Here is a 24,261-nt window from a genome sequence, read left to right as displayed (position 1 = left end):
TACACAAAGAACGAATGCGACAGAAAAAAACCCGAAAAGTCAATAATCTGATTGTGAAACAAGCAGCAAGAGAACAGCGACGCCGACGTTCAATTAAAAAAATCAAATTAATGAAAAGAAGAAAAAAATAAAAATAAATTAAGTAAATGTTGTTAAGGCAGCCGCCCCAACGATCTCGAACTCGAAAGAAAGCGGCCAAAACGAAAACAAAAAGAAAAAATGATAACTTTTCAGTTCGAAGCGAAACTGTACCCCCTTGGCGCTGGCTGAGATGCCGATGCCGATGCCGATGCTGCTGATGATGATGATGCTGCCGCTGCTGTTGCTGCTGCTGCTGCGTAGAACGGCCGAGCAAAGCGTACGGTCCAAAAACAGAACACAAACGTTGAACAAAAAAAAAAAAAAAGAACCGAAACCCTGCTAAGGCAATGGCAACGATCGATACAATTTTTTATTTTTGTTGGCCGACGAGTTTTGGGCATTGGCATTAAAAAGTCAGAGAACAGTAACAATGCCAAGTCACTAACACACACACACACAGAGATACACACCTATGCAGACAGACAGTTTTACCTTTGGTTACACAAGGGAGACAAAAGACAGGAGATTGAACACCAGAGTCAGAATCAGCGCCGCAGCTTCATTTTCATTGCATTTTTAGCTGGTACTGGTACTGTTGTTGCTGCCACAGCAGTGGCTGCTGCCTCGAAGCCAGTTTCACCCAGCATGGTAACACGTTTGACTTAAAAATTCTAAAAATAATGCCGGTCGGCTTGTTGTCGTTAAAATACAAAAAAAAAAAAAGAAATAAAAGGAAAGAGTGTGCTCACAATCACAACTATATACATACCCATGCATATATGCATCTGTCTGTGCATGTCTATATGTACATATGTGTTTGTGTGGCAACAAAAATAACCAAAATGAATAACATTTCAAAGGAACGGACAAAGACGAGATGCCTTGTGCACAGGCACCCGGGAAAAGGCAACAGCCAAGAGGCACAAGCCCAGGAACAGGCAGCGGCAACAGGCACAGGCACAGGCCGGACTGCGAGCCAAGTGGTGCCCAAGTCACTCGCTTCGGCTTACACAGAGGCCCACGGAGCAGCAGCTGCAATCTGTCAGGTTTTTGCCAGGGATGCACATTATAGCCAAAATATATTACATATCAATACATGTGTATATATGCATATGAAAAGCATTTTTTTTTTTTAAATCAATATCAATCTTCTGTCTCTAAATGTTTGCTTAATCGATTTATTTCTGTTCTTTGCTCAAGGCACAGCAAATGGTTTTTAATGATTTTCTATATGCTAGAGATCGAATTTGGCATTTCAATCTGTTTGTTTCAAAAATTCAAATACAATTTTGCAGAAATTCGTTATTATAATTGCAATATATGCCATCCAGAGACCCACTCAAATAACCAACAAAAAATTTTCCATTAATTTATTCAAAAAAATTATGCATATTATATATCTAACTAGTTTACTGGACTTATCATTCACAGCTGGTACTTGAATTTCTAAGCTACGTGATAGAAAAGTATTATTATTATTAAATGTAGCAAAATTGCATTTATGAGCTGGATAATATAGCTTTCTCCAGCTATTTAGAAAAGTGCCTTTTGAAAATTTAACTTTTAAAAATGATAAAAATACATTTACTTGATTCATAATTTGAAACACACAAGTCATTCACTTTTAATGATTCATTGTGAGACCTTAGACATAGCTTTCTTGATATTGAAAAGGCAAAATGTATATATATCATAATTATATGTTATCATTATTAATATATGTTCTAGATTCTTGAAGGGAAAACACAATTGTGTGAGTCACACAAATATGTAGACCCAATAAAACTGACCACTTTTATTTAAATAAAGATTCAATATTCCAATTTATTGTTTCTGTTTTTTATATACATTGTCAAGCCAAAAGGTTATATTTCTTAACACAATATCTTAATAACTAAGGCTGCGGATATAGTGTCTGCTTTTGAAAACGCCCAGCCCTGGTTGGATGCTGGTGCGCTTGGCTGCTGAGTCTTTTTGCCCTCGTCCATGGCCCGAACCTGATGATCATGACGCTGCTTAAATGCTGTTGCTGTTCTTGTTATTGTTGTTGTTGTTGGGGGTAGCGTGTCGTGGTCGTTGTTCCCTCATCCTCATCGTCGTCATCTCTTAACGTTTGTTTGTAACAAGTATCTCGCATCTGCACCAGCACTTGTGTGTGTGAGTGTGAGAGCATGTGTGTGTAGAGAGTGCTGGGATGTTTGTCTGTTTGCGCGGGCAAAGAGTTACCTGCCGAGCGCTACCTGCGCACAGGTAGGCGTATGCTTGTTGTTGTGTGTATCTGTATCTGTATCCGTAGTATCTGTATCTGTATCCTTAGCACTGCAGCCAAGGGCAGGCAACGGTCAGCAGTAACGCAGCATCAGCAGAAACCTTCATTATGGCCATGTACATACATACACATAGAGAACCCGAAGTATCAGTCTGGTTATATGTACATAAGGGCTTCATATTCGCTTTATATATATCTCCCTCTCTGTTTCTTTCTCCAGCACTGTCATCACTGTCGCTCTTGTGGTCTTGGTATGACTTGGCATCTTGGGGTAGCTAGGCGTCTGCCTTTGCTTAATGGTTTTAGGAAATCGAAAATTAAATAATTTATCTCGGTTTTATGACGTTACAGCAGGTTTTCCCCCCACAGAGTCCAAGAACGCGATAAATCTTCAGCTTACAATCAAACCAAATAAAAACGATGCTTTTAGGTTGCTGCCTAAGCGCTTGTAATTTAAATACTTGTCTCTCTAATGCCATATAAGTCCAAGAGACGCAAGACGCCCCTAGTTTGAGTAAGACGAGCTCCCAACCCACGTCTAATCAACACAAAATGAATCAAACGGCGAGTTATTTTTAAACCAGGTCCCCCGGTCAATTTTCAATTCTTTTTCTTTTTTTGGCTGGTCATCGCTCTCGAGTGGTTAGCGACGCACGGATTTCAATCTGGGAAAGGTGCAGAGAAAGTGCCAAGACTCAGGCCGAAATAAATGTTGGAGTTGAGCTGAAGCTAGAGATGAAGTTGACTAAGAGCTTTGTCATCGTCTTGATGAAAATATGTCAAAAGACAGTCTCTGCAACTCAGCTCAACTGGTCAGCGCTCATGTGATCCACGGACTTAAGCCTAATGGCAAGCTTTAGCTGTTCAGTCAGATGGCAGCTGGCACTAAGTAGTCTTAATGTTAGCCTCAAAGTGCATATCTACTGTGTTTGAATTAATTTGCTTTCATTAGGCTCAAAGATGTGAATGAAAATATAAATATATTTTTTGGACCATTTTAGCTTTCAGCTGGGCCTCAGATATACGTTAGGTGTATAGACTTATTGAAGGACAAGAGAAAGGTTATCTTCGACTGAAGATTATATATCCCTACAAATCAGATGTGTAATGTTTTACGTCTGGCTTCAAACTAAATATATCGTGTATCTGCAGTTGAGACATGTATGTCAACTTAGAGCTCTCCCTTTTACCTATGTTTTTTTTGTTATGGTTAACAGAAATCGGAAAAAGTTTAATCGAGATTGTCTTAAACCTCAATAATTAGTTTGCATAGAAACAGATAAGTTGACAGACGGACATGACTTATTGACTTGGCTAGTGATGCAGATCATGAATACATATACTTTGTGGATTCAGAGACGTTTCCTTCAATGCGTCAGAAAAACATTTTTTTAAACTCTGGAAGGGTTTTTATTCTAGTTCAACGAGTTACTTCCAAAAATATACTAAGAATACTACAAATAATTACCCCATGAGGAATGGAATCACAGTTGATTAACATTTGCTAGACATAAATATGCCTTCGCAAGTGTAAGACATGGATCCATAAAATTAACATTCAAATATTTTTTTTCGCTAAATAATCTAGTTGAAGGTTGTCTATAAGCAAAGCTTTGACCGAATGTCAGTAGCGGATTGATTCCAATACAGGTTAAATTTAGATGAATGCAAACCTCAACAAAAAGTCAGAGCTATATCTTGCCTTATTCAGCCTTCGTTATTATAGTTCCATAAACTGCTGATTAGATAATTCTACATTTATTTAGCTTAAGTTTAGCAACAAGTTTAAAGAAGAACTGAAAAGGGTTTGTTTAGCTCATGGTTAATACAGCTTAACCTTCTCAATGCCATACCACATGGTTGGGTATGGGTTCCTGGGCTTGCGTCGTTCTATAATGTTGCTGAGCAGCGGCACTATCGTCGCTAGTGGCTCCAAAAGATTCGCGTAAAGCTGGAACAGCTCCGACCACTGAGTCAGCACGTCCTTCAGCTGCTCATCTTTAGAGATGGTTAATAACGTAATGTGGGAGGTCAACAGGGCGCCCAACCATTGAAACGCTTGCAGCTCTGTGATCGTGTTGCCAAGACAAGCCGTATTTTGATTGGGACGCTCCTCGAGCAGCACATCCCTTGCAGTGGCTAGCATGTACAAATGGCTGAGCAAGCGCTGGACATGAGAGAGTTCCAGGCGCTGTTTCAGATGCTTCTCAATGGCAACTGCATTGAAACTGCAGGCGAGAACCGCATTAAGCAGTTCATTGTCTGACGATGCCTGGCCTTTGTCCTCTGTTTCCATGGCTTCGCCATTGGTAGCAGAAGCAGCTGAAGTGGTGTCCAGCGCATAGCGCAAGCACCAGGCCAGCATGTGCTCGGAGATGTTCATGTAACGTCTCACACACATTAGTACATGCTCTGTGTTTTGGGTTTTAATGAATAGCGTGAGCAGCTTCTCTGTTATCTCCTGTTCACCAGCACCACTGCGCTCCAGTTGCCTGACAATTGACTGCACCGCCAAGTTCTGTGGTCCCGTATCGAAATAGTTGCTCATCAGCATTACATTGACGTCCTCCAGTCCGTTGTCCACATGGACCAGTTCACCATCCACGTGCTGTTTGATGAGTTCGTTTACCTCATGCTGCGATATTTCAGACGATTCAAAGGCCACAGTTTTGCCATTGGCTGGCGGCAGATCGGCCAGCGGTTGCTTCAACAGCTTGGCTTGCTTGACGGTGTTGTGCACGCGACTGTTGCCCGCAAATTTAATGGCCGCCTCCAGGGATTCCTCCTCGTTTATGTGGTCCAGCTCAATGGGCGTCAAGTGGGCATCGCTCAACTGTGAGCCGAGCATATCCACCAGCAATTCGTCATTCATGCGATAACGTACCGCGGCAATGTTCTGGCCCATAGCAAGCAGAATGTATTCGTCGCGCGCCCACAGGCGCGAGAAGTCCAAATAAACCTTGAAGTACTGCTTGGCATTGACTACCTTGAACTGGGTGTTGTACACCAGCAACGAGGCTCCCTCCTGGCCATAGTTGGCCCCGTAAATGGCCGCAAAGTTGCGCGACAATCCGTAAACCGACAATTTGCTCTCTACATTCAGTTCGGCGAGCATCGAAACAAATTGACCCGGTGCCGTTTCGTGTGAGCGCTCGGCGAGACTTAGCATGAAAATGCGCTTGTCCGACCCTGTGGCAAACAAGATTCAATTTTTATCAATATATATTATTTACAAGAATATATCGCTACTCACAAATGGTCATGAGTTGAGGGCCTGCATCGCCTTCGATGACGGCATGGCCAGTTAGTCGCACAACTTCCCTCTTGATGACATAGGCTCGCTTGTGTAAATTGGACAGTGATCGCCGCATGAGGAACAGTTCGCCGGTGGCGTGTTTCTCCTCAAAGTAGGTGAGTACCTTTTGCCCGTCGGGGAGCGAGTGCACCGTTGGTTTGCTCAGCGTCTTGCTGGCAGCCAAGGCCAATTGCTCCGCAGTGTTCTCCTTTTGATCCTTGCGCGACTCCAAAGCTTTTGACAGCGGCTGGCAGAAGCCATCGCTATATAGGACAACAGCCTCCTCGTCTGTGGCCACCACATGGGCGATGCTTTTCTGGAACTGTGTACAAGGATACTTGTCAATAATTCACCAAACAGAAAATTACTAAAAAGAACCTTTAGCTTCTTGCACTTGGCCACATCGACTGTGTCCACATCCCAGAGGCGAAGCGCGTGGTTGCCAAAGACGCCGACGTATTTGTGACTGTGTGCATCGTAGATGACTTTCGTAGACAGCTTCTCTGGCAGGGACCAGCTGTGCAGCTGCTTATGTGTGCTGATCTGAAATTGTTTGCTTGCTTATTAATATTTTGGTTATTTTAAAATTTCCAACTCACATTTAGAATAACAACAACATTGCGTGCCAGCGTTGTGATCACATTGCCCTTTTCTCTGTCTGCAGCCATGCCCAGAAACTCTTTGGGATCCGGTATGGGAAATAGATTGTAGTATGATAAGAATTTCGACATTTTATGCAATTTGTTTAATAAAATTCGAATCAAAACAAATGTAACACGTGCGGTCAAATGGTGGTGAGATTTGACAGAGGGCAATATTACTTATTAATCGATAGTTCTGCAAAAATATCGATAGTTGATCACCTAGCAAAAAATGCATTTAATTTAGTTCGAATAAGTATTGTGGGGATACGAATTTCATTTGATTTTGTTAATAATATATGCATATGTGAGTCTGTTATTATTATACCTTTTTATGTGCAGATTGCGAAAAGTACTCAATAATAGTATGGCTAAGAAAATACTAAGCAGCTGTTCGAGGCGTATGTGTGACTGTGTGACTGTATGAGTTTTCACATTTAGATCCGTACGGTCACATTGCTAACTTAGTCCAACGTGTTAGAATGGGTGGAAAAACGAAACAAGCGCCGCGCACCAAAAACAATGCAAAGGTAAGCATTAAAGCCGAGCCAGACAATCTGATGACTAATCTGTTATGTTGGAATTGTCATTAGCCGTCGAGCAGCAGTCGCTCCGCTGAGCTGCTGGGCACCACAACGCCCATATTTGTGGGTTTCTCGGCGCAGGCCGATGGAAACTTGGTGCCCTTTGCGCCTGGCTTCGCCAGCGCAGAGCAAATGCCGGACACATTTGATGCCAGCATCGATCCACAGACACAGATCATACTGCGCAAGCTGTCTAAAAAGGATCCCATGACCAAGAAGAAGGCGCTGCAAGAGCTGCACGAACTCATCACAGACTCGGATCTGGATGCACTGAAGAACATTTTGCCCCTTTGGCCCAAATACTATCACAATCTGGCCAATGACGTTGAGCACTCGGTGCGCGAGCAGACGCAGTTGGTGCTGCAGCTACTCGTCTCGAAATGCAAGCGTGCCATGGCACCGTTCCTCAAGCAACTAGTGCCCGTTTGGTTGGCCAGTCGCTACGACAGCTATGCGCCTGCCGCGAGCATAGCCAGCAACTCGTTCCGAGAGACTTTCGCACGCACATGTGAAGTGTGCTTGCATTGCCAGAACGAGATAATTGAGTACTGCACTCGCAACTTGACATTCCATACGCCGGCGACGCTGTCAGTGGGCAAAAGTCTCAAGCCGGAGGAGTCGGAGCAAAAGTATCAGCGTGTCGTCATCAGCAGCTTCAAGGTCTTGTCTTTCTTCATGGAGCAAACAGCGCAGGCGACAGAACAGGATCAATTGAAGCAAGGCCTAACCGCACTTTTGGCGCATCAGAAGTTCTGGACCTTTGCCAAGCACAAGCAGCCAGCCATCAAGTAACAAAAATAAAACCATACCAAATGGCAAACATTTGTAAATTTATTTGAGTGTTTATTTTCATTGTAGAGCCGCCTGGTTTGAGTGCATCTATCATCTGCTACAATGCCCTACACTGCTTGAGGTGCTCACGCCTCACAAATCGCAACTGATCACGGCCAGTTTTCAGTTCATCGACGATGCTGATCCACTAGTTGCACCTCACGTTTGGGGCTGTGTACTGCTGCTGCAAAGCAACTACGAAGATTGGTATGAAAATATTGATTATACACAGTTGCGGTCAAAATAATAGATATGCTGCTTCATAAAATGAAAATTCTTAATATTTGCATAAAACCTTGGACTCTTCGACATATCTCTTCATATCCCTTTTTGTATTTTACCGATTACTTTTGTTGCATCTCTTTTGGGCTGTTGAATCTAAGTGTCACAATTATGACACGGTCAAAGCAATAGTACTGCTGGTGAAAATAGTCGAAATATTTAAAACTGAACGAGTTTATTAAGAGATTATTAACTCCAATAATACATTAGTCACTTAATTGTTTACCCAAAAGAATTTTATGGTGATAAAATGGCAAACATTGAACTGTTGAATATCAAGACACCTTATAAATATTCAATATGTACAAAAATTGAATTCAGCAATGCGACAAATGGTTGGTTGCTCATCGGGGAATGATTTAAAATTTTTTTACCTTTTTTTTTTTATACCAATATTTTAACATTTTCCAAGACATATGTGTGCACTACTATTATTTCAACCGGAGCTATATATAGATAAACCGGATTTATATAGATACAAATATTTTTTATTAGTTGTTCTTGTGTATGTAATTACTGATGACTCTCACCTAGATCGTATTATTATTTCTGCATTGCTCATTGCATGGCGACTAGTAAATAAATATATATAAAAAGCTTAAGTTTAAAGTTAGACTTCGAGAATTTCCCTTATTTATTAACCAATTTGTCTTGTTTTTTAGGTACGCTTCGCTCAATATTCGCAAGGCGCTGCTGCCAAAGCTCTCATCCCTTTTGCGGAATGGCTTTAATCGCAATGCTCAGGCCATTTGTCCGAATCTGTTGCCGTTTCTATCGAAAATAACAGTTGAAAGTTTGCATGATTTAGATATTTACGAGTTCTATCAGCGCTTCTTTGATGACCTGAAGACAGCCGTTGTGGGAACACATGATCCTCCACTTTCCAAATCGGACACTTCCCTCATGCACAATGCTTACTTTGAGTGTTTGCGCTTTATGCTGCAACAGATTAACAACAATACGCTGCGCACGGCTCAAGTGGAGGAATTTGCTTTTGGGCTGCTCGAGCAGCAGTTGCTGGAGCCCATAGGACAACTGCTGCGCAGTGATGGTGCCCATGTTAAGTACTTCTTTCAGCACACTTCGGCGCTTATTGCGTTCTGGGATCGTCAGTGCAATAATGATGTCGATAAGAGCTCCAGCACTCTGTATGTGAAATTATTGAATAAGTTCTGGACGCGCATCTTTGAGCTGGTCACACAGGATCTCGCTGTTGAAGATGTCAATGAGCAGCTGCTGTCACATGTGCTGATGCTGGTGCAGGATTTGCATGTGGCCAATCCCAGCCTCGAAACGCAGAACGTCAAATTCGTGGACTCGGACGGGGAAAAAACTACAGATCAGAGCTCACAACACTCAACGCCCACAAAAAAGGTGCACGAAGCGGCCGCTTTCATACAAAAGGAGCTCAAGCAGCTGGTCGTTAAGCTGGTCTGCATTTGCATGGACAAGGCGGGCAGCAGGACCAGCTCCTCCGTTCGCTTCATCAGCCAGGTGCGCACGCTGACCAAAATGTTCTCGGATGCCGACTTCTACAAGAGTCTAACGGAAGCGGGTGAGCTGCATGCTACACTGGATAAATTTGTGGCGCTGTTGGAACAGCTCAGTGATGACTCCTGCGAGTCTGTGATGGATATACTCTTTGAGATCCTCTCGCTGCTGAAGCCAGAAACACGTTTCGAATACATTGCTGAAAACTTGTTGAAAGTAAGTAAAAAAGTAGAAAATTAACTAAATTAAATTAAATTTTAATTTATAAATGTCAATTAAAAGAATAACTATTATTTATTAATTTAATATATCATTTAATGGTCTGGCATGAATTGAAGAAAACCGAGAAAAAAATAGTATGCATTAGTAGATGCAAAACCACAAACGCATGTATATTATTCACGAGACAATACGTTTAAAATGTAGTTGTTAATGATAGAAATATAGGACTGTGAATTGATAAATTGATAAATTCTATTATAATCATTACTGAATAATTCTAGAGGGAACAGAAAAAATAATGTTGCTCAAGAGCGTTGCTAAATTGGAATCAAAACATCCGCGAAACGACTAAAGTGATCTCTCGGAATCTTTCAGTCTTATCAATCTGATTCGCAGTTTAAATAATATATTTACAGTCGTACAGACAGACAGCCAGACTGAGACTGCACAAAGCCCATAAAGTAAATTAATAAAAATGATTTTGTTGCAGATCCAACAGCATCGCGTGCAGAATCTGTTGCTGCATCGTCTGCTCTCTTACCCACTATGCACAGAGCCTGTCGTTCGTCAAATGCTCGCCAGCCCGGAGACTTGTGCTGTAATCGGACGCATTGCGGAGGAGGTTGTTGTGGATAACAATCGCGATAAGTTGAACTTGCTGCACAAGTGTTTCTTTCAAACGGACACCGGTGATATTCTAATCAATGTGTCCACCGTTGACAAAATTTTGCTGGCCATGTGCGCACCACTGGAGCAATCCGATGCCAGCGAGATGATTGAGGTGTGTGGGAGCTTTATAGCACAGATTATGCCCGTTATATGTAGCAAGGAGAATTCCTCTCTGGCAGTGCGTCAGCATGTATTTTTGAGGCTATACAAGTTTAGCCTGGAGCGACGAACGTGCGATTATCTGTCGGAGGACACACTATGGGAAATAACCACCTGCTGGCAGGATGCGCTCTCCAGCAAGGACATCGAAATCGACGACGATCTGCTGCACAGTTGTGCCAACATTGTGGAAGACATGGCACAGCATGCTGAGATAGATGCCAGCAGTCTGGAATGCATGGCTGAGGCTATCGCAAAATTCGTCATCTGCTCCACGGAGAACATTGAGGAGGAGTCGCAGCGCTCATCCCGCATAGAGGAGAGCATTGTGGCCCTGCTAAATTCTAAAGTGAAGACAATCGATAGTGTGCTGCAATTCGAGCAGCATTGTGTTTATCTGGAGACCTTGAAGATTTCCATCAGTCCGGGAGCAATCCTCGAGAGCGCTTCCTTGGATGAACTTAATATTCTACCTCTGCTGCGACGCACGGCACTGAATTTTGCAACCATCTGCAAGCTAGTCTGCCGCGTCAACAGTCCGCCGCTGGCACAGAAGTCAAACGAGGGCGAGGATGAGCTAACCGAAGACTACTGTGATCCCAATGCAAATCTGCTCAAGCAGTGGAGTGAGTCCTTGATTTTAGAACTACTGCAGTGCATGCAGGTGGCAGCTGCTGCAGAGACCTGGTTGGAAGTCAGTCCCCAGTTGAGTGCCGATTGCGAAGAGCTTGTGCTGTGCCTCTCCGAACAGGTTCGTTGCCTTATGGGCAACAGCAGTGAATTGGTGGACATTGTAAAGCAGCGACTACAGCAGACAGCAGCGCAAGAGAAGAGTGTGATGAGCTGCCGTCTGTTGGGCTGTCTGGTGCACCACGCACAATATGCGGCTTTTGAGGAAAGCGCCGCAATTCTATTGCACGAGGATCTCGCCGAACTGCTGGTCTCGCAAGGTGCTCTCAAAGCTTATGTGATGACTTTGCAGGTGAGCAATGGATGCTGATTCAAATACTAATGAGCTTTTATTATATTTTTTTGGTTCTTTGTTTTTAGCATTTGCTGCCAAAACTCTCACAAAAGGCGCTTAGCTTAAATAGTGCCATTATGCGAACGGAACCACCTGAAATGTGGGTTAAGGCCGCTGTCTTCCGCTGCTTGCTGCTCAATAACTTCCAGTCAGAGCTCAATGAGCCAACGGACCACAGCATTATTGTCTCAGCGCTGCAGTTTTTGACACGAGTTAATGAGCAACAAAGTGTGCAAAAAGAGCTGCTTCACTATAATGTGTAAGATTACCAAATCTTATGAATAATAACTATTAAATTTGTACTAATTACTATTAATCTAATCACTTTTCAGTGAGTTACTTAAGCAGCCTTACGAAGCAGTCTTAAATACCGTAGAGATAATTCAACTGCTCAACGAAATTCTGCAACGATTTCCATATGAGCTAACCATAAAAAACTGGGATGCCATACGCATTGGCATCAGCTCCTGGGTGCTGACGGTCTCCAAGTCTATGAAACATTATAGCGATCCAAAGGTGCGTATTGTAGAAAGTGTGACTTTGTGCACAGAACCTCACCATTTTTTTTTTAAATAATTTTTACCTGAGGTAAAAAAGCGAGCGGGTGCAGAACCTTAAAAAGAGATTATTTGTACTTTTCCTTTAAAATATTGTGACTGTAGCTCTAAAATGTTGTATCAATTGAATACAATATGCAACAGGCTCCAAGATTGACGATTAAACTTATTCGAAGCTCAAACATAATTAAACCTTCTAAAAATATCGTGGATCATTTTTTAGAACCTCTATCTTCCATAATTTGTTACTTAAAGTTATGGACAGAATAAGAATTCTAAGAATGACTATATAAGGCACACCGAAGATTACAAACTCTCACAGACTTAATTAAGAAATTTAAAAAACTGACTGATTGTTCTCCTATGGAAGCTATATTCTATATATATATGTTCGATGTTGATAATTAGTGCTCAATTGTTAGGAACACAACTAGTAAGTTTATTTTGATTTCTCGGTAAAAAAAGAAGTTTTTCATCCAAGAACTCATGCTTATCAGCTCGCAGACCTTCACTATCGTGTATCTTATATTGGAACAATCTGTCGGTTTATGATATGAATATTGTATTTATATGTGAGCATGCTGACTCCAGTCTGCGAAAGTTTATGTAATCTTCGGCGTGCCCGAGACTAAGTTACATTTACAGTTAATGTATATTCATAAATAAGCAATATTAAGTATAATAACAAAAAAAAAAAAGAAGATATATTATTATTATGAACTATATTAACCACCTAATTTATATATAATAATAAATATAATTATACTTAATTATAATAACATTATTATAGGCTATGTTAACTACCTAATTTTTATATTATCAAATTTGTAGACATCTTTCTTCGTTGTGGCTGTGTATCAACTTTTCGCTACGCTGATTACTTTTATACGCTCGGAGAAGCAAAAGAGCTCAACGCAGCTCCTGAAGAATGTTATCGACGAGTGGGAGAGCTTGTTTGCCCGGGAAGTCAACGTGTTGCTGTTCAAATCATATTATGATCTGACTCACGAATCAACTGTGCCGACAGAACGCCGTGTGTGCTACGAAGCACTGCTGGAGCGTCTAATGCCAGGGCTGGAAATGGTGGAATACGGCTTTGTCTATGGGGTACAAATGAACTAATTACAATTAAATTATTGCCTATTTCAATTTGCTTTTTTTCACGCAGTTCGCCAAAGCACCCAGCTCAAAGCTGACACTGGACTATCTGTGCAACTTCCTGCTGAAACAACTTCACAGCTCACAGCACAGCGTTCGTCTTAATGCGGTACATTCTTTGCGCCAGTTGACGCCACAGTTTGTGGCTGACGATATTGAGTTGAATGATAAGAACAGCGATAACATTGATACCGCTGCATCTTCGACAATCTCCAAGTGGCATTTTCTCAATCGTTTCGAGGATTATTTGAATCGCTATGATGCACTTATACGCAAATACTTGAAGGAGTTCAGTTTCAAGCTGACCGAACTGGAGGATCTAGAGCCAATTGACAGACACGACGCCTACAGTTATTTGCTAATATGGGATTGTATTATAAATGCCTGCGCCAAGTCGCCAGTTGCACTGCGATCCGTCTACACCAGCTGGTTGAACGACAATCACTTCGAAGAGGTGAGATCTTAGCCGACACTACATGTTTACTAATGATTTGTTAAAACTTGAAATTTTATAATTAATTGACAGAATTTTCTGCACTTCCTCTTTCGTGCCATGCCGATGGACATATTGAAGAACCATAGCGCCAAGGTGATTAGCAATGGTGTCTACAAGGAGCTTAGCTGGTCTCAACTGAAGGGTGAGTAACGGCATTCAATGCTTTGGTTAATTAATCAGCGTCTCTTCCGAGGGCAGATTCTCCACATCGCGTAAATAGTCGTCATCATAGTCCTCATATTCACTCATGCCAATGTTCAAATCACTTATCATTTCTTCGCAATTATCTTCTGATAGCGAAATGAAGTCAGTTACTGGTACAAATCTTTCATCGTTGTCATGCATTGAGCGCGCCACGGGCATTGGTTTGGGTGCCATGTATATGTTCAAGTTAGATATGAACTTGTTTATCCAAACTGTGAGATTGTTGGCCAAAATACGTTGATAGTCGCGCAAGTTGCTTGTAGTATAGAACTCTTGTTCTGCAAATGCAAAAAATAATATAAATAAATGTTGTTCCTGCAGGTAATTGGGTAAAGACCAAATATTATTTTTTATAACATTTAAACTGATCCGCAAATGTCATCAAATATATAATTCAGCATACAAATTACTTACTTATGTACTGAACTCACCCGTAAATTCCTGGATGCGCTCCAATATCACAGCAGACAGTGGCGATTGCTCGTCAATGATGAACTGGTCGTTCAAAAGGAATTCTTTCATTTCCTCAAAGAGAACGCAAACAATTTTCATCATCTGCTTGCGTTGACGCTCTATAATCAGGTTTCTTAGTGCCTTGCAGCGTTTTCTGTGTTTCTGTCTTTGGACGCGACGTTGTCTCATCTCCTCCTCCAAATACTCCATTGCCTTTTCCATGGTCATCGCTTCAACGGGAGGCTTGGGTTTCAACTGCTGTTCCAGCGCCGTCAGATGACGTTGGGAGAGAATATGTTTGAAATAAGTAAATGTATCCTTGACTCGCATCGGATGCGGATTAGCCAGTCGCTCCATGCGGGCCGTGCATATGGGCACATAGATCTTCTTGGTTATGTATCGCGGCCGTCTGAGCCGCAGCGGTGACAAAAAGTTCTTTTTTGGTGTCGCCAGGAAGCAGGTGTGCTCTTCCCGCTTCAGCATATCGCGATCGATAATAATCTGGCCGGTGTGCTGGCAGGGCACGTAGCAGGGATGATAGCGTGGACACACGCAAAAGTATTTATACATATGTTGCGGCTCCGCTATCTGTGACCTGACCAAACGCTTAATTCGCGGCGCGCGATTTGGTCGCAACTGAACCATGGCGAGGCGTGCGTTTAACTCATCCGCCACAGTGACTGCCGATTTTTTGACATTACGTTCTGGCGGCGCAAGATCGCTGGGAAACTTTGTAAAGTCGATGATCTCAGCGACGGTTTTCTTCTTCTCGGCATCCAGCTTAATTTCGCGAGCTGGCGCCTCGCTAGCGATTTTGTAAAAGTTCAATGGTTTTTTCTCCATTTTTGAGAGAAATTTGAAAATTATTTAGCAAAAGAAACAACACAACAAATGTATCACAATGTGAAACTAATTTTATATTGTCTACAAGGTCCTGTGAATTTGTTTGTAACGGCCTGCTTATATAACAAGGTATTTCTAAAATTGATTTCCATTATTCTCGGCACAGATCCTCACCTCTCTCTGGAGCGATATGCTTGCCACCTGTATACAGAAGTGTTGCGCAAGTTGCCCGCCGTGGTGCGTAAATGGTGGAACACCAGTCCGTCCAGGCAGAAGAACTTTGTGGACAATCTTACTACCAATTACGTGAGCGCATTGATCTGCAGCGAGGAGTTGAAGGCAATCGCAAATCGCAAGGAGAAACATGAGAATATGCAGGTGGGTTGCTTTGCTTTCAGTTTTCTTTAGTTGCTACCACGTCTCTCTAAATCGTCTCCTCGATGCCAACGCGTAATACAAAAATCGTAACGATGCCGAGCAATAGCACTACAATTACAACGGCTCGGAAGATTTCCAACGGTATCATGTCGCAACATAAACTCCGTTAACTTTTGATATTCACACTCAAACGAAAGCACACAGCAGCAAAAGCTACTTAGTTAGGAGAAAGGTGCTCTCAATTAATTCAATGGAATTCTTTATGGTCTACCCAATTTTTCAGCTGGCAAGCTTGAAGTCAATGTTTTGTTTATTTAAGAATACACAAGAAGTTATATCTTCAATAAACAGTATTTGGTTTACATAAATAAGCTCAATTTTTTTCGTATAATATCAATATTTAATTCAGTAAACGTAAACATATTTTTGTTAGCTAGATAGTATGAAGTAGTAAAGCCTACCTATATAAGTATGCATAATATTGTCAATCCGTTTTATTATAATGTTATTATATTTTTAGGTGACGGTGCACACGTCCACTCGAGAAGTGTTGGCTGTCTATGCGATCGATGAGGCACGTATGGAGCTGGTCATTACACTGGCTCCCAATTATCCGCTTGGCGCTGTCAAAGTCGACTGTGGGAAGCAAATTGGCGGACGCGCCAGTTCACGTAATGTTGGCATGCAGCTTACCATCTTTTTAACGCATCAAGTGAGTGTAGAGTTTTGACTTATAAAATATGGGATAATTTCACTGATTGCTGAACAGAATGGCACTATTTACGATGGTCTGACGCTGTGGAAAAACAATCTGGATAAGAAGTTCGAAGGCGTGGAGGAATGCTATGTTTGTTACACGGTCATACACCAGGACACCTGCCAGCTACCAAAGTTAACGTGCAAAACATGCAAGAAGAAATTCCACGGGCCCTGTTTGGTGAGCTTGCTAAAAATTCAATTTAGAAATGCCTCGCTTATCAAAAAATTCTTTCCCGCAGTACAAATGGTTCACCACCAGTAGCAAATCTACCTGTCCCATTTGCCGCAATGTTTTCTAATTGATACACTTCATTGATCCAGCTCATCGACACGTATTAAACTCGGCACAACGAAAGCCTTGGCGATAGTCAATAGATTTAATTTTTGGCCCCTTCCTGTAAATCGGTGTATAACCGCAATAAATTCGCAATAGTTTTAATTTTCAACTTTTGCATGTTTACTGGCACTTTTAATGGTTTTGTTAATATATATACTATTATATATATATTTATTTATATTTGAAAGTACAGTAAATTGGTATTGCATACTTATTTTTTTATATATATTGGAATGAGTATGTATACTAAATGTGCATGGCACAAGTAAAGTGTATCCATGTTTCTCTATGTATATGTATATATATGAAACACTGTGCTTGCAAGCAGTGCAACAATTATTCTCTTGGGAGTAGTGTGATCTATGTTTTGTCTGAAAAATAGAAAGCTGATGCATGTTGAACGGCAACTACAATTTGCGAGTCATTATTATTCTAAAGAACAGTGCCAGCAGAAAGTGTCTGACTCTTCAAAACAGTACAAAGAAAACCTTAATGCACACTTTCTAAAATCTCTCAACATGCTATGGGCTTGAATTTGTTAAAAAATTATATCCAACTTAGCAGTTCATACATAAAAAACGAACGAATAAATATACTAACAATAATGGCGAAGCGAGTTAATATTATCGGATGCTGCGCATTGTGCGATCGTGAGGTGGGCAGTGATGGGCGTCCTATTAATGATTTTAAAACACTGTCAGATAAACTAGAGGAGACCGAGTCCACAATATCAAATGCTAGTGTGGAGTCAATGTGTGTGAGTTCCCAGTCAATTGGATCACAAGAGGAGATTGGCGAGTCGGTTTCTGACTTGTTGGATGGTGGATATTTTCCGGAAACAGCTTGAGGGGGAAAAAAAGAATGCTGATTTCGTTATGAATGAGCTGAGGGTGGAGAAGGTGGCATGTGAAAAACATTTGCATCACTGCGACTTCGAAGGCGCAGACCAAGCGGCAGAAACGTTAGTCAATATTACTCCAATAGAAGCAATACCCTAAAACATTTTCAAATTTCATGTTATTACATTCAAAAATCACCCACGTACATAATTTGACACTTTTTATTTTAAGCTGCCATCTTTGTTCCATTAACATATTTGCAAATATATTGGAATAATGAGGTTATATATTTTATTTCTTTTGGACAACTGACTGACAAGTCAGCTTGCTCCTTAAATGTTACCTATCAAATTAAGATTTAATTTGAAAAGAAACTATGCTGAAGGAGAAGTTTGATCACCTTTTAAACTTAAAATTCAATTGGGTATCAATTCCATTCGAAAATTATTTTCAAAATCATTGACTACGGTTGAATTTTCAGTTAAGCACTGCATGCACATTAGACCAACCACCGTAAAGTTCACGATTCTGCGCTGTAGCCGCTGTAGTGGGTCTTCCTCTTTAGCTCTACTGCTCGGGTTGGGGTGGGGCACGATGACGATGACGATGACAAGGAACGCATCAGTTTTGCATTGCACTTTGGAGGGGTTTGTTTGTTAACTGAGATTAGGCACGCCATCTCGCTCGATATTCAGCGCCGGGCCATGCGTTAAGCCAAAATGACGTAAGCTTCCCATGAATAATATGTCAACAGCTCAACCGAAACTTGGTCAGCGTGTACAAGTAACGGGAAAGAATCAACTTTGCGGTCGTATCGCCTATGTGGGACGCACCAGTTTCGCTGGCGGTCAGTGGTTTGGCATTGTGCTGGATGAGCCGCGTGGCAAAAATAATGGCACCATTCGCGGCAGCACCTACTTTAAGTGTCCGCCCAACTATGGACTCTTTGTGCGTGCCCAACAATTGCAGCTGCAGTCGCCTGTCGTGAATCAGTTGGAACAGCTGAAAAAGCAGGACAACAATCGCTTAGAGGAGGACATCATGCAACGCGATGTGAGCAAAGTGAAAATGCCTGCGAGAGCCAGAAGTAGACAGCCAGCGGAAGAACAAGTGAGTCACTCCTACAAATATGCGCACAGCTGTGAATTTTATAAATGTCAAGATGTAATCATACTGTGTGGGTGTATGCTTCATAAATTAGAAATACATCTTACCATATGTTCTATGTTATTTTGTATGTCACTTTATGTTCTTCCAATTCCACTCGTGCTTAAGTTAATTGAAATTTATTTCGCATAGCGTAATCAAAGGGAGGTGACAACTTTATCTGGAAAGTCTGCAAAAAAGTCATCAGAGAATGCGACCTCTTCGGTGATTTTCACTCAATCACAGTCGCAAACACAGCCACTGGCAAATGTAATGCATATACAAATATCATTAAAAAAATTATTCAATAAATATTTAATATTCTTCTAACAGCATAGTACTGAGGAAGAGCTGGACACGTCGTCCAAGACGTTGAGTACTCATCAGCAGCCATTTGTGGCATCTACGTCAACCAATATTTTATCGCAGTCGCAGCAGCAGCAAACAATTGCAAACAATGCAACAGCTGCAGGAAGTCATCTACAAGCGACAGAAGCGAGTGTCGCCTCACAGCCGCCTCAAGGCCAAGGTCAGAGGCTGGCCAGGTGGGAGCAACTCGGAGAAGTGCGGCAGTCATCGATATTGACGCCACCCACTATGACATGCAATCAACGGCGCTCCACATCCTATACACAGCTGCGGCCGACACGGATTAGTCAGCCCAAGCCAACGACAGCCCAGGCTCAGAGCTCGACGGCACAGTTGACTCTGGCCATGCCGGTGCCTCTGTCATTGGCGCCCAAGCGCAGCAAGACGAGCATGAGTCCCACGAGTAGCGGCGTGAAGCGAGTGGCACCCGCTGCATTTGTGGAAGCTGGTTTCTTGGAGATACTGCGACCGCAGTTTACGCCGGGTCCGGCATTGCGTACTCCGAGCACAGTGGCACCACCTGTGGCGCCTGTGGATAGTGCGGAGCAGCGGCAACTGCGTGAGGAGCTGCAATTGCTGCGCGTGCAAAGGAGTGAGGATAAATTGAAGCTGCTGGAACTGGAGCGCATTAAGATACAGAACGAGCAGCTGCTCGAGTTCAAGGCGCAAATTATGACGCAGCAGGTGCTGCTGCAGCGGGAATTGCAACGCTGTCGTCACGAGCAGCGCGAGTCCCAGGAGACTGCGGCCAAATACAAACGGGAGCTGGACGACGTGGCCGAGAGCATTGAGTTGTTAACACTGGACAAGGAAATGGCCGAGGAACGTTTGGACACCCTGCAAATGGAGCTGGAAACTGCACAGGAGCGCAACGATGAGCTCACCCTCGATTTAGAAATTGTGCGAGCTGAGCAGGAACAGGAGCATCAGGGCGATGACCATCTTCTAAATAAGTCTGAAAAGCTTTCGGCGAAGGAAACGACACTGCAGACAACTGGAGAGTTCTTGCGCCTGGAGCAGTACAACCAGAGATTGCGAGAGACGGTGGTCCGACTGCGTGATACCCTAGCACTTGAGAAGCAGTTGGCACAGCGCACGCACAAGGAGCTGGAGACGAAGCACTCGGAAATCAACGAACTGAAGAGCATCAAGGAATTGCAGAGTCGGCGGGTGGATCAGATGGAAATGCAGCTGATTGATCTCAAGGAGCAGGTGGATGCCTCGCTGGGCGCCGAGTCTATGGTAACGCAGCTGGCCACGGTTAAATTGGAGTTGGAGGAGCGTGTCAAACTATTGGAAGATGAGGTCTCTGAACTGGAGGCACTCGAGCAAATCCAGGAACAGCTCATAGAGAGCAATCAAGAATTGGAATCGGACTTGCGTGATGAAGCTGAAAAGCTCAGTGGCCAGCTCAAATCCTTAGAGCAGCAGAAGAATGCGGCCTTAGAAAGTCTCTACGATCGTGATGTGACTATACTGAAGTTCCGGGATCTGGTGCGTCAGCTGCAGGAGCAACTACAACTCAAAACAGACGGCGGCACTCTCTCCATCGAAGACTTCAGCAGCGCCAACGAATCGCAGCAGGAGGAGACATCCCAGCAAAGCATTGCGGACTACCAGCACATCTTCAGTGTCAGCAAGGCCTACGGACGTGCCTTGGATCAACAGCTGAAGGCCGTCGAACTGCGCCTGCAGCGTCAGCACCTGGACCACTTACTCACCTTTGTGCCGGAGCAGTTCCTCCTTCGAGGAGGCGAACACGATGTCGTCCTAGTCATGCTTCTACTGGAACGTATGAACGACAAGCTTGAAATCGTCTGCCAGGCAATCAATGAGAAATTTCCAAATGCCTGTGAATTTGGTGAGTACTAATCCCGTTTGCGTACTAATTAGACAACACGTCAGAGCTATGCGTTCAAATGATTTGATTGAATGATTTGATTGTTTGGCTCAAGATAGTATTGTGAAAAATAAACTATTGTTATGAGTTGAGTTTTTCTTATAAGTTGAGTTCTTGTATCAGCCACTTGTTTGTTTATAAAGATAACTTCAAAATAATTTTCTTTTACTGCATTGAGCATTTGGAAAATAGGGGTAAATGCCGTCATATAGCCCAATAAATTGGTGTATCCTATTATTGAAGGAGAAGTCTTTGACCCCATAATCTATACTCGAATATATTCTAATCTCTTAGAAGCTTAAAGAGCTTCGTTCATTTAGCTGCGGGCAGAACCTATGTCAAAGTCATCAAATCAAAATGGCATTGTACATTTGAATTATGTATTTATTTATTTAATGTCGACACAGCAAAGTACACAAAGTAGAAAACAAATTAAATGTAAATAAAGATAAAAGTTAAAATTTAAATTGAAATTAAAAAATAAGAAATATTTTCCAAATTGATGTTGAATGAATTGGGGAAAACCCAGAAAAATCCATTGCAAGAGAAATTTGAATTCTTAATCATAGAGCCCTCTGTCTATGTAAAGTTTACATATGAATTGGTCAGTCGTCAGTTTATAATTAAATTTCCGATATAAGCATTCGAAGTTCGCTCCGCAAAGCAATGTAATTTTCGTCTTGCTGTATGCTTTTTTTTGTATAAGTATTTCATTGTGATATATGGATGTGGACTATATTTTGTGACTTCTTTAAACCTCGCCAGGTCGCGATGCCATCTTCGAGGGCTATTCGGTACAGCGGTATATCTTCCGGGCTCAATGCATCTATTTGTTGAAGAGTCTCCAATTGGTGCTGCAACAGTTTCGCCATGGCCTTAATCACTGTGATTACGAGCTGTGCACGCATGCGGCCATATATCGCATGGATTTGGAGACGCAGGAGCAGCAGCTGGATGAATTTGTGCGTCTGCTGAAGACCGGTCAGCTGGACGAGCATACCAATTGCGAGCCTATACGCCGCGTCCTGCACTACATCAATGGACTGCACCAGAATCTGATGCCGCCTCAGACGCTGGTAGATCTACTGGATGAGCATCAGCTGTATGAAACACTAGTCGAGGTCTACGAGGCGGGCATGGATGCGGTGAATGCCAATGCGGGCATGCTACACACCATCATCAAGTTGGGTGACGAGCAGACATCCTCGTTCCAGTCCATGCAGATGCTCATGGAACACTCCTGTGCCCTCAAACAAAAACTGAAGAAGGTGCAGCGCAAGCTGAGCGGCAATAAAACTGCAGCTGCCTGGACGGGCATGCAATGTGCACGCTACCAACGCATCCTGGAGGCCAACGAGGCCCTCGGCGCGCTCATCAGTATTCTGGGCGTGTCGGCGCGGGAGGCCAATAAGGAGTCGAATGGTGGCATTGCGCATGAGAAGCTCTGGCATCTTTTGAGTCTGAACTATAGTAAATTCGCGCCCAGTCAGGACACCGAGCAGCGGGAACTGGATGTTTTTGGTCAGCGCTGTATGAAGCTGCTTGAGGAGCAGCTGGAGGAGCTGTGCACGCTTCTGGAGCCCCGGGACGTCAACACGGAGTACGTGCGACATGCCACTTGCAACACGCTACAGCACAGAGCCGCCCAAATCAAGCGTCACTACGAGGATGTCAAGAGCTTGGAGCTAGCCGCTGCAGAGCGGGACAAGGAAATCAAAGCGCTCAAATACACGGCTAAGCTGAAGCAGCAGGATTACTCGGAGTTGCAGGTGCGCAAAGAGATGGCCGAGAAGCAGGTGCACAGATTCAGCCAGGACTATTGCCAAACGCTTACACAAATGGCAGAGGGCATGGAGCAGCTGGAGCAATGCATCCTCTCCAAGGAGGCCAGCTTGCAGCACGCGCTCAATACCTTAACCGATAAGCTGAGCGTTCTGGAGCAGGCTCAGCAGCATTGGCAACAGCAGCAGCAGGCGGAAAACGCCTGTGCAACGAGCTCGACGCGCAGCTGCAATCGGGAACTGAACCTCATGCATCAGGCGCTGCGACAGGAGCGCAAGTTGCGCGTCCAACTGCAAGGCATTGAGCTGTGCAAAACCTTTGCCGCTCTGGAGCCGCTGCATGTGCCCCAGCTGAAGGCGAGCATTCAGCTGAACTCGCTGGAGGCCGAACTGCGCACCTTTAAGAACCAATGGCTCCTCTCCCATCTGGAGCTGGGTAGCCGCGGGGATCAGCGTCGTGCACAGATTCAGCTGCAGGGCAGCCGGCTGTTGCGACATATCTTCCAAACATATTGCACACTGAATCCGCATCGTGCAGCTCCCACTGATTTTGGCCTGTTTATAAGCCAAGATCTGAGGCGCGCGTTTTAGCCAAGTTAATTGTATTAGACTCAAATGTATTACGGCGAGAACAAAGATATATGTGATTTGCTGCTTAGCTTATTCATTTATTATTATTATTATGCGTGTTTTGTTTGTTAATCGAATATTCAATAAAATTGCAGTACATAGCCAAAATATTCAAAAGCCAATTGTTTACTTACTAGGACAAAGCTGCTCTACCTGTTAAGTGTAATATTTTGTTCGGACTGCTTAACTGATCGAGTAACTGACGACAAGCCAAAACGGTGAAATTTGCACTTATGCATCCTCCTAGGTCGTCTGTGAATACTAAAATACGGCTTTTGAAAATTCAAGCCACAAGTTGTGAAAGTTCCTTAGTTTACAGCATACAGTGCAAAATACGATCCTTCTTTTTTTTAACGAATTCGAATTTGTTTCTGAACCCATTTAAAATGAGTGAAAAAGGGTAATGATTTCGCGCAAAGTACATATGTTACAGGCAGAAGGAATCATCTTCGACCCCATAAGGTAGGTATACATATTCTTTATCGGGATCAATAGCCGAGTCGATCTAGGCGTCTCCGTCTGTCTGTCTGATCGCTAGAATTTGAGAGACTAAAACAGCTAGAGACTTCGAATTGTGAACTTAAGTTGTCGCGAACCCCAGGCCGATCAAGTTTATTTCATTTTATCGATACCTGCCGCCGTTTCGCAATTATCGGTATACATACAAGTTATTTTATAAGGTTGTGGCATATTGTTGTTTAGCTGCACAGATCTTATCACAAGCCCATAAAGTGTTTATAAGATTATTGCATTATGTTACAAACTAATAAGTTATTAAATTTTATCATCTCTTACAAGCAATTTGATTTTATTTATTAAATGTGTGCCGAACGATTTGTGGTGGATGCCCAACCGTTCTTTTA

General features: G+C 42.9%; 4 protein-coding genes across 4 annotated transcripts; 2 read left to right on the top strand and 2 right to left on the bottom strand.

The window, feature by feature from the left end:
- Positions 1-4,092: 4,092 nt before the first annotated feature.
- LOC6557709 lies at positions 4,093-6,448 on the bottom strand. Its single transcript, XM_001985605.3, has 4 exons — positions 6,245-6,448; positions 6,024-6,188; positions 5,604-5,967; positions 4,093-5,539 (listed from the first exon to the last, which is right to left on the bottom strand). The coding sequence occupies exons 1-4, from the start codon at positions 6,374-6,376 to the stop codon at positions 4,173-4,175; spliced, it is 2,028 nt and encodes a 675-aa protein (XP_001985641.1). The 5' UTR covers positions 6,377-6,448; the 3' UTR covers positions 4,093-4,172.
- Positions 6,449-6,747: 299 nt separating this feature from the next.
- LOC6557646 (E3 ubiquitin-protein ligase listerin) lies at positions 6,748-16,842 on the top strand. The gene is made up of 14 exons (XM_001985603.2): positions 6,748-6,816; positions 6,880-7,658; positions 7,729-7,908; positions 8,646-9,690; positions 10,187-11,506; positions 11,575-11,807; positions 11,881-12,064; positions 12,937-13,212; positions 13,274-13,717; positions 13,790-13,901; positions 15,426-15,637; positions 16,158-16,349; positions 16,407-16,574; positions 16,636-16,842. The coding sequence occupies exons 1-14, from the start codon at positions 6,769-6,771 to the stop codon at positions 16,693-16,695; spliced, it is 5,253 nt and encodes a 1,750-aa protein (XP_001985639.1). The 5' UTR covers positions 6,748-6,768; the 3' UTR covers positions 16,696-16,842.
- LOC6557849 lies at positions 13,719-15,317 on the bottom strand. The gene is made up of 2 exons (XM_001985604.2): positions 14,395-15,317; positions 13,719-14,241 (listed from the first exon to the last, which is right to left on the bottom strand). Exons 1-2 carry the CDS (start codon positions 15,257-15,259, stop codon positions 13,928-13,930), a joined length of 1,179 nt encoding a protein of 392 aa, XP_001985640.1. The 5' UTR covers positions 15,260-15,317; the 3' UTR covers positions 13,719-13,927.
- Positions 16,843-18,184: 1,342 nt separating the features above from the next.
- Positions 18,185-23,515, top strand: LOC6557851 (dynactin subunit 1). The gene is made up of 4 exons (XM_032742869.2): positions 18,185-18,682; positions 18,872-18,988; positions 19,052-20,948; positions 21,753-23,515. Exons 1-4 carry the CDS (start codon positions 18,308-18,310, stop codon positions 23,357-23,359), a joined length of 3,996 nt encoding a protein of 1,331 aa, XP_032598760.1. The 5' UTR covers positions 18,185-18,307; the 3' UTR covers positions 23,360-23,515.
- Positions 23,516-24,261: the final 746 nt, after the last annotated feature.

This window comes from Drosophila grimshawi, unplaced genomic scaffold (assembly GCF_018153295.1).
Source record: "Drosophila grimshawi isolate 15287-2541.00 unplaced genomic scaffold, ASM1815329v1 contig_78, whole genome shotgun sequence".
In the NCBI taxonomy this organism is placed as follows: Eukaryota; Metazoa; Arthropoda; class Insecta; order Diptera; family Drosophilidae; genus Drosophila; species Drosophila grimshawi.
This window is presented reverse-complemented; position numbering and strand designations above follow the sequence as displayed.

Bases quoted from the DNA above. Each gene is read 5' to 3' on its own strand.
- LOC6557709 (XM_001985605.3), bottom strand. From the start codon at position 6,376: ATGTCGAAATTCTTATCATACTACAATCTATTTCCCATACCGGATCCC. The intron at 6,189-6,244 runs GTGAGTTGGAAA...AAACAATTTCAG, and splicing joins ATGTTGTTGTTATTCTAAAT to ATCAGCACACATAAGCAGCT. The intron at 5,968-6,023 runs GTTCTTTTTAGT...CCTTGTACACAG, and splicing joins CCAAGTGCAAGAAGCTAAAG to TTCCAGAAAAGCATCGCCCA.
- LOC6557851 (XM_032742869.2), top strand. From the start codon at position 18,308: ATGAATAATATGTCAACAGCTCAACCGAAACTTGGTCAGCGTGTACAA. The intron at 18,683-18,871 runs GTGAGTCACTCC...TATTTCGCATAG, and splicing joins GACAGCCAGCGGAAGAACAA to CGTAATCAAAGGGAGGTGAC. The intron at 18,989-19,051 runs GTAATGCATATA...TTCTTCTAACAG, and splicing joins AAACACAGCCACTGGCAAAT to CATAGTACTGAGGAAGAGCT.
- LOC6557849 (XM_001985604.2), bottom strand. From the start codon at position 15,259: ATGGAGAAAAAACCATTGAACTTTTACAAAATCGCTAGCGAGGCGCCA. The intron at 14,242-14,394 runs GTGAGTTCAGTA...TTGCATTTGCAG, and splicing joins GCGCATCCAGGAATTTACGG to AACAAGAGTTCTATACTACA.
- LOC6557646 (XM_001985603.2), top strand. From the start codon at position 6,769: ATGGGTGGAAAAACGAAACAAGCGCCGCGCACCAAAAACAATGCAAAG. The intron at 6,817-6,879 runs GTAAGCATTAAA...AATTGTCATTAG, and splicing joins GCACCAAAAACAATGCAAAG to CCGTCGAGCAGCAGTCGCTC. The intron at 16,575-16,635 runs GTGAGCTTGCTA...TCTTTCCCGCAG, and splicing joins AATTCCACGGGCCCTGTTTG to TACAAATGGTTCACCACCAG.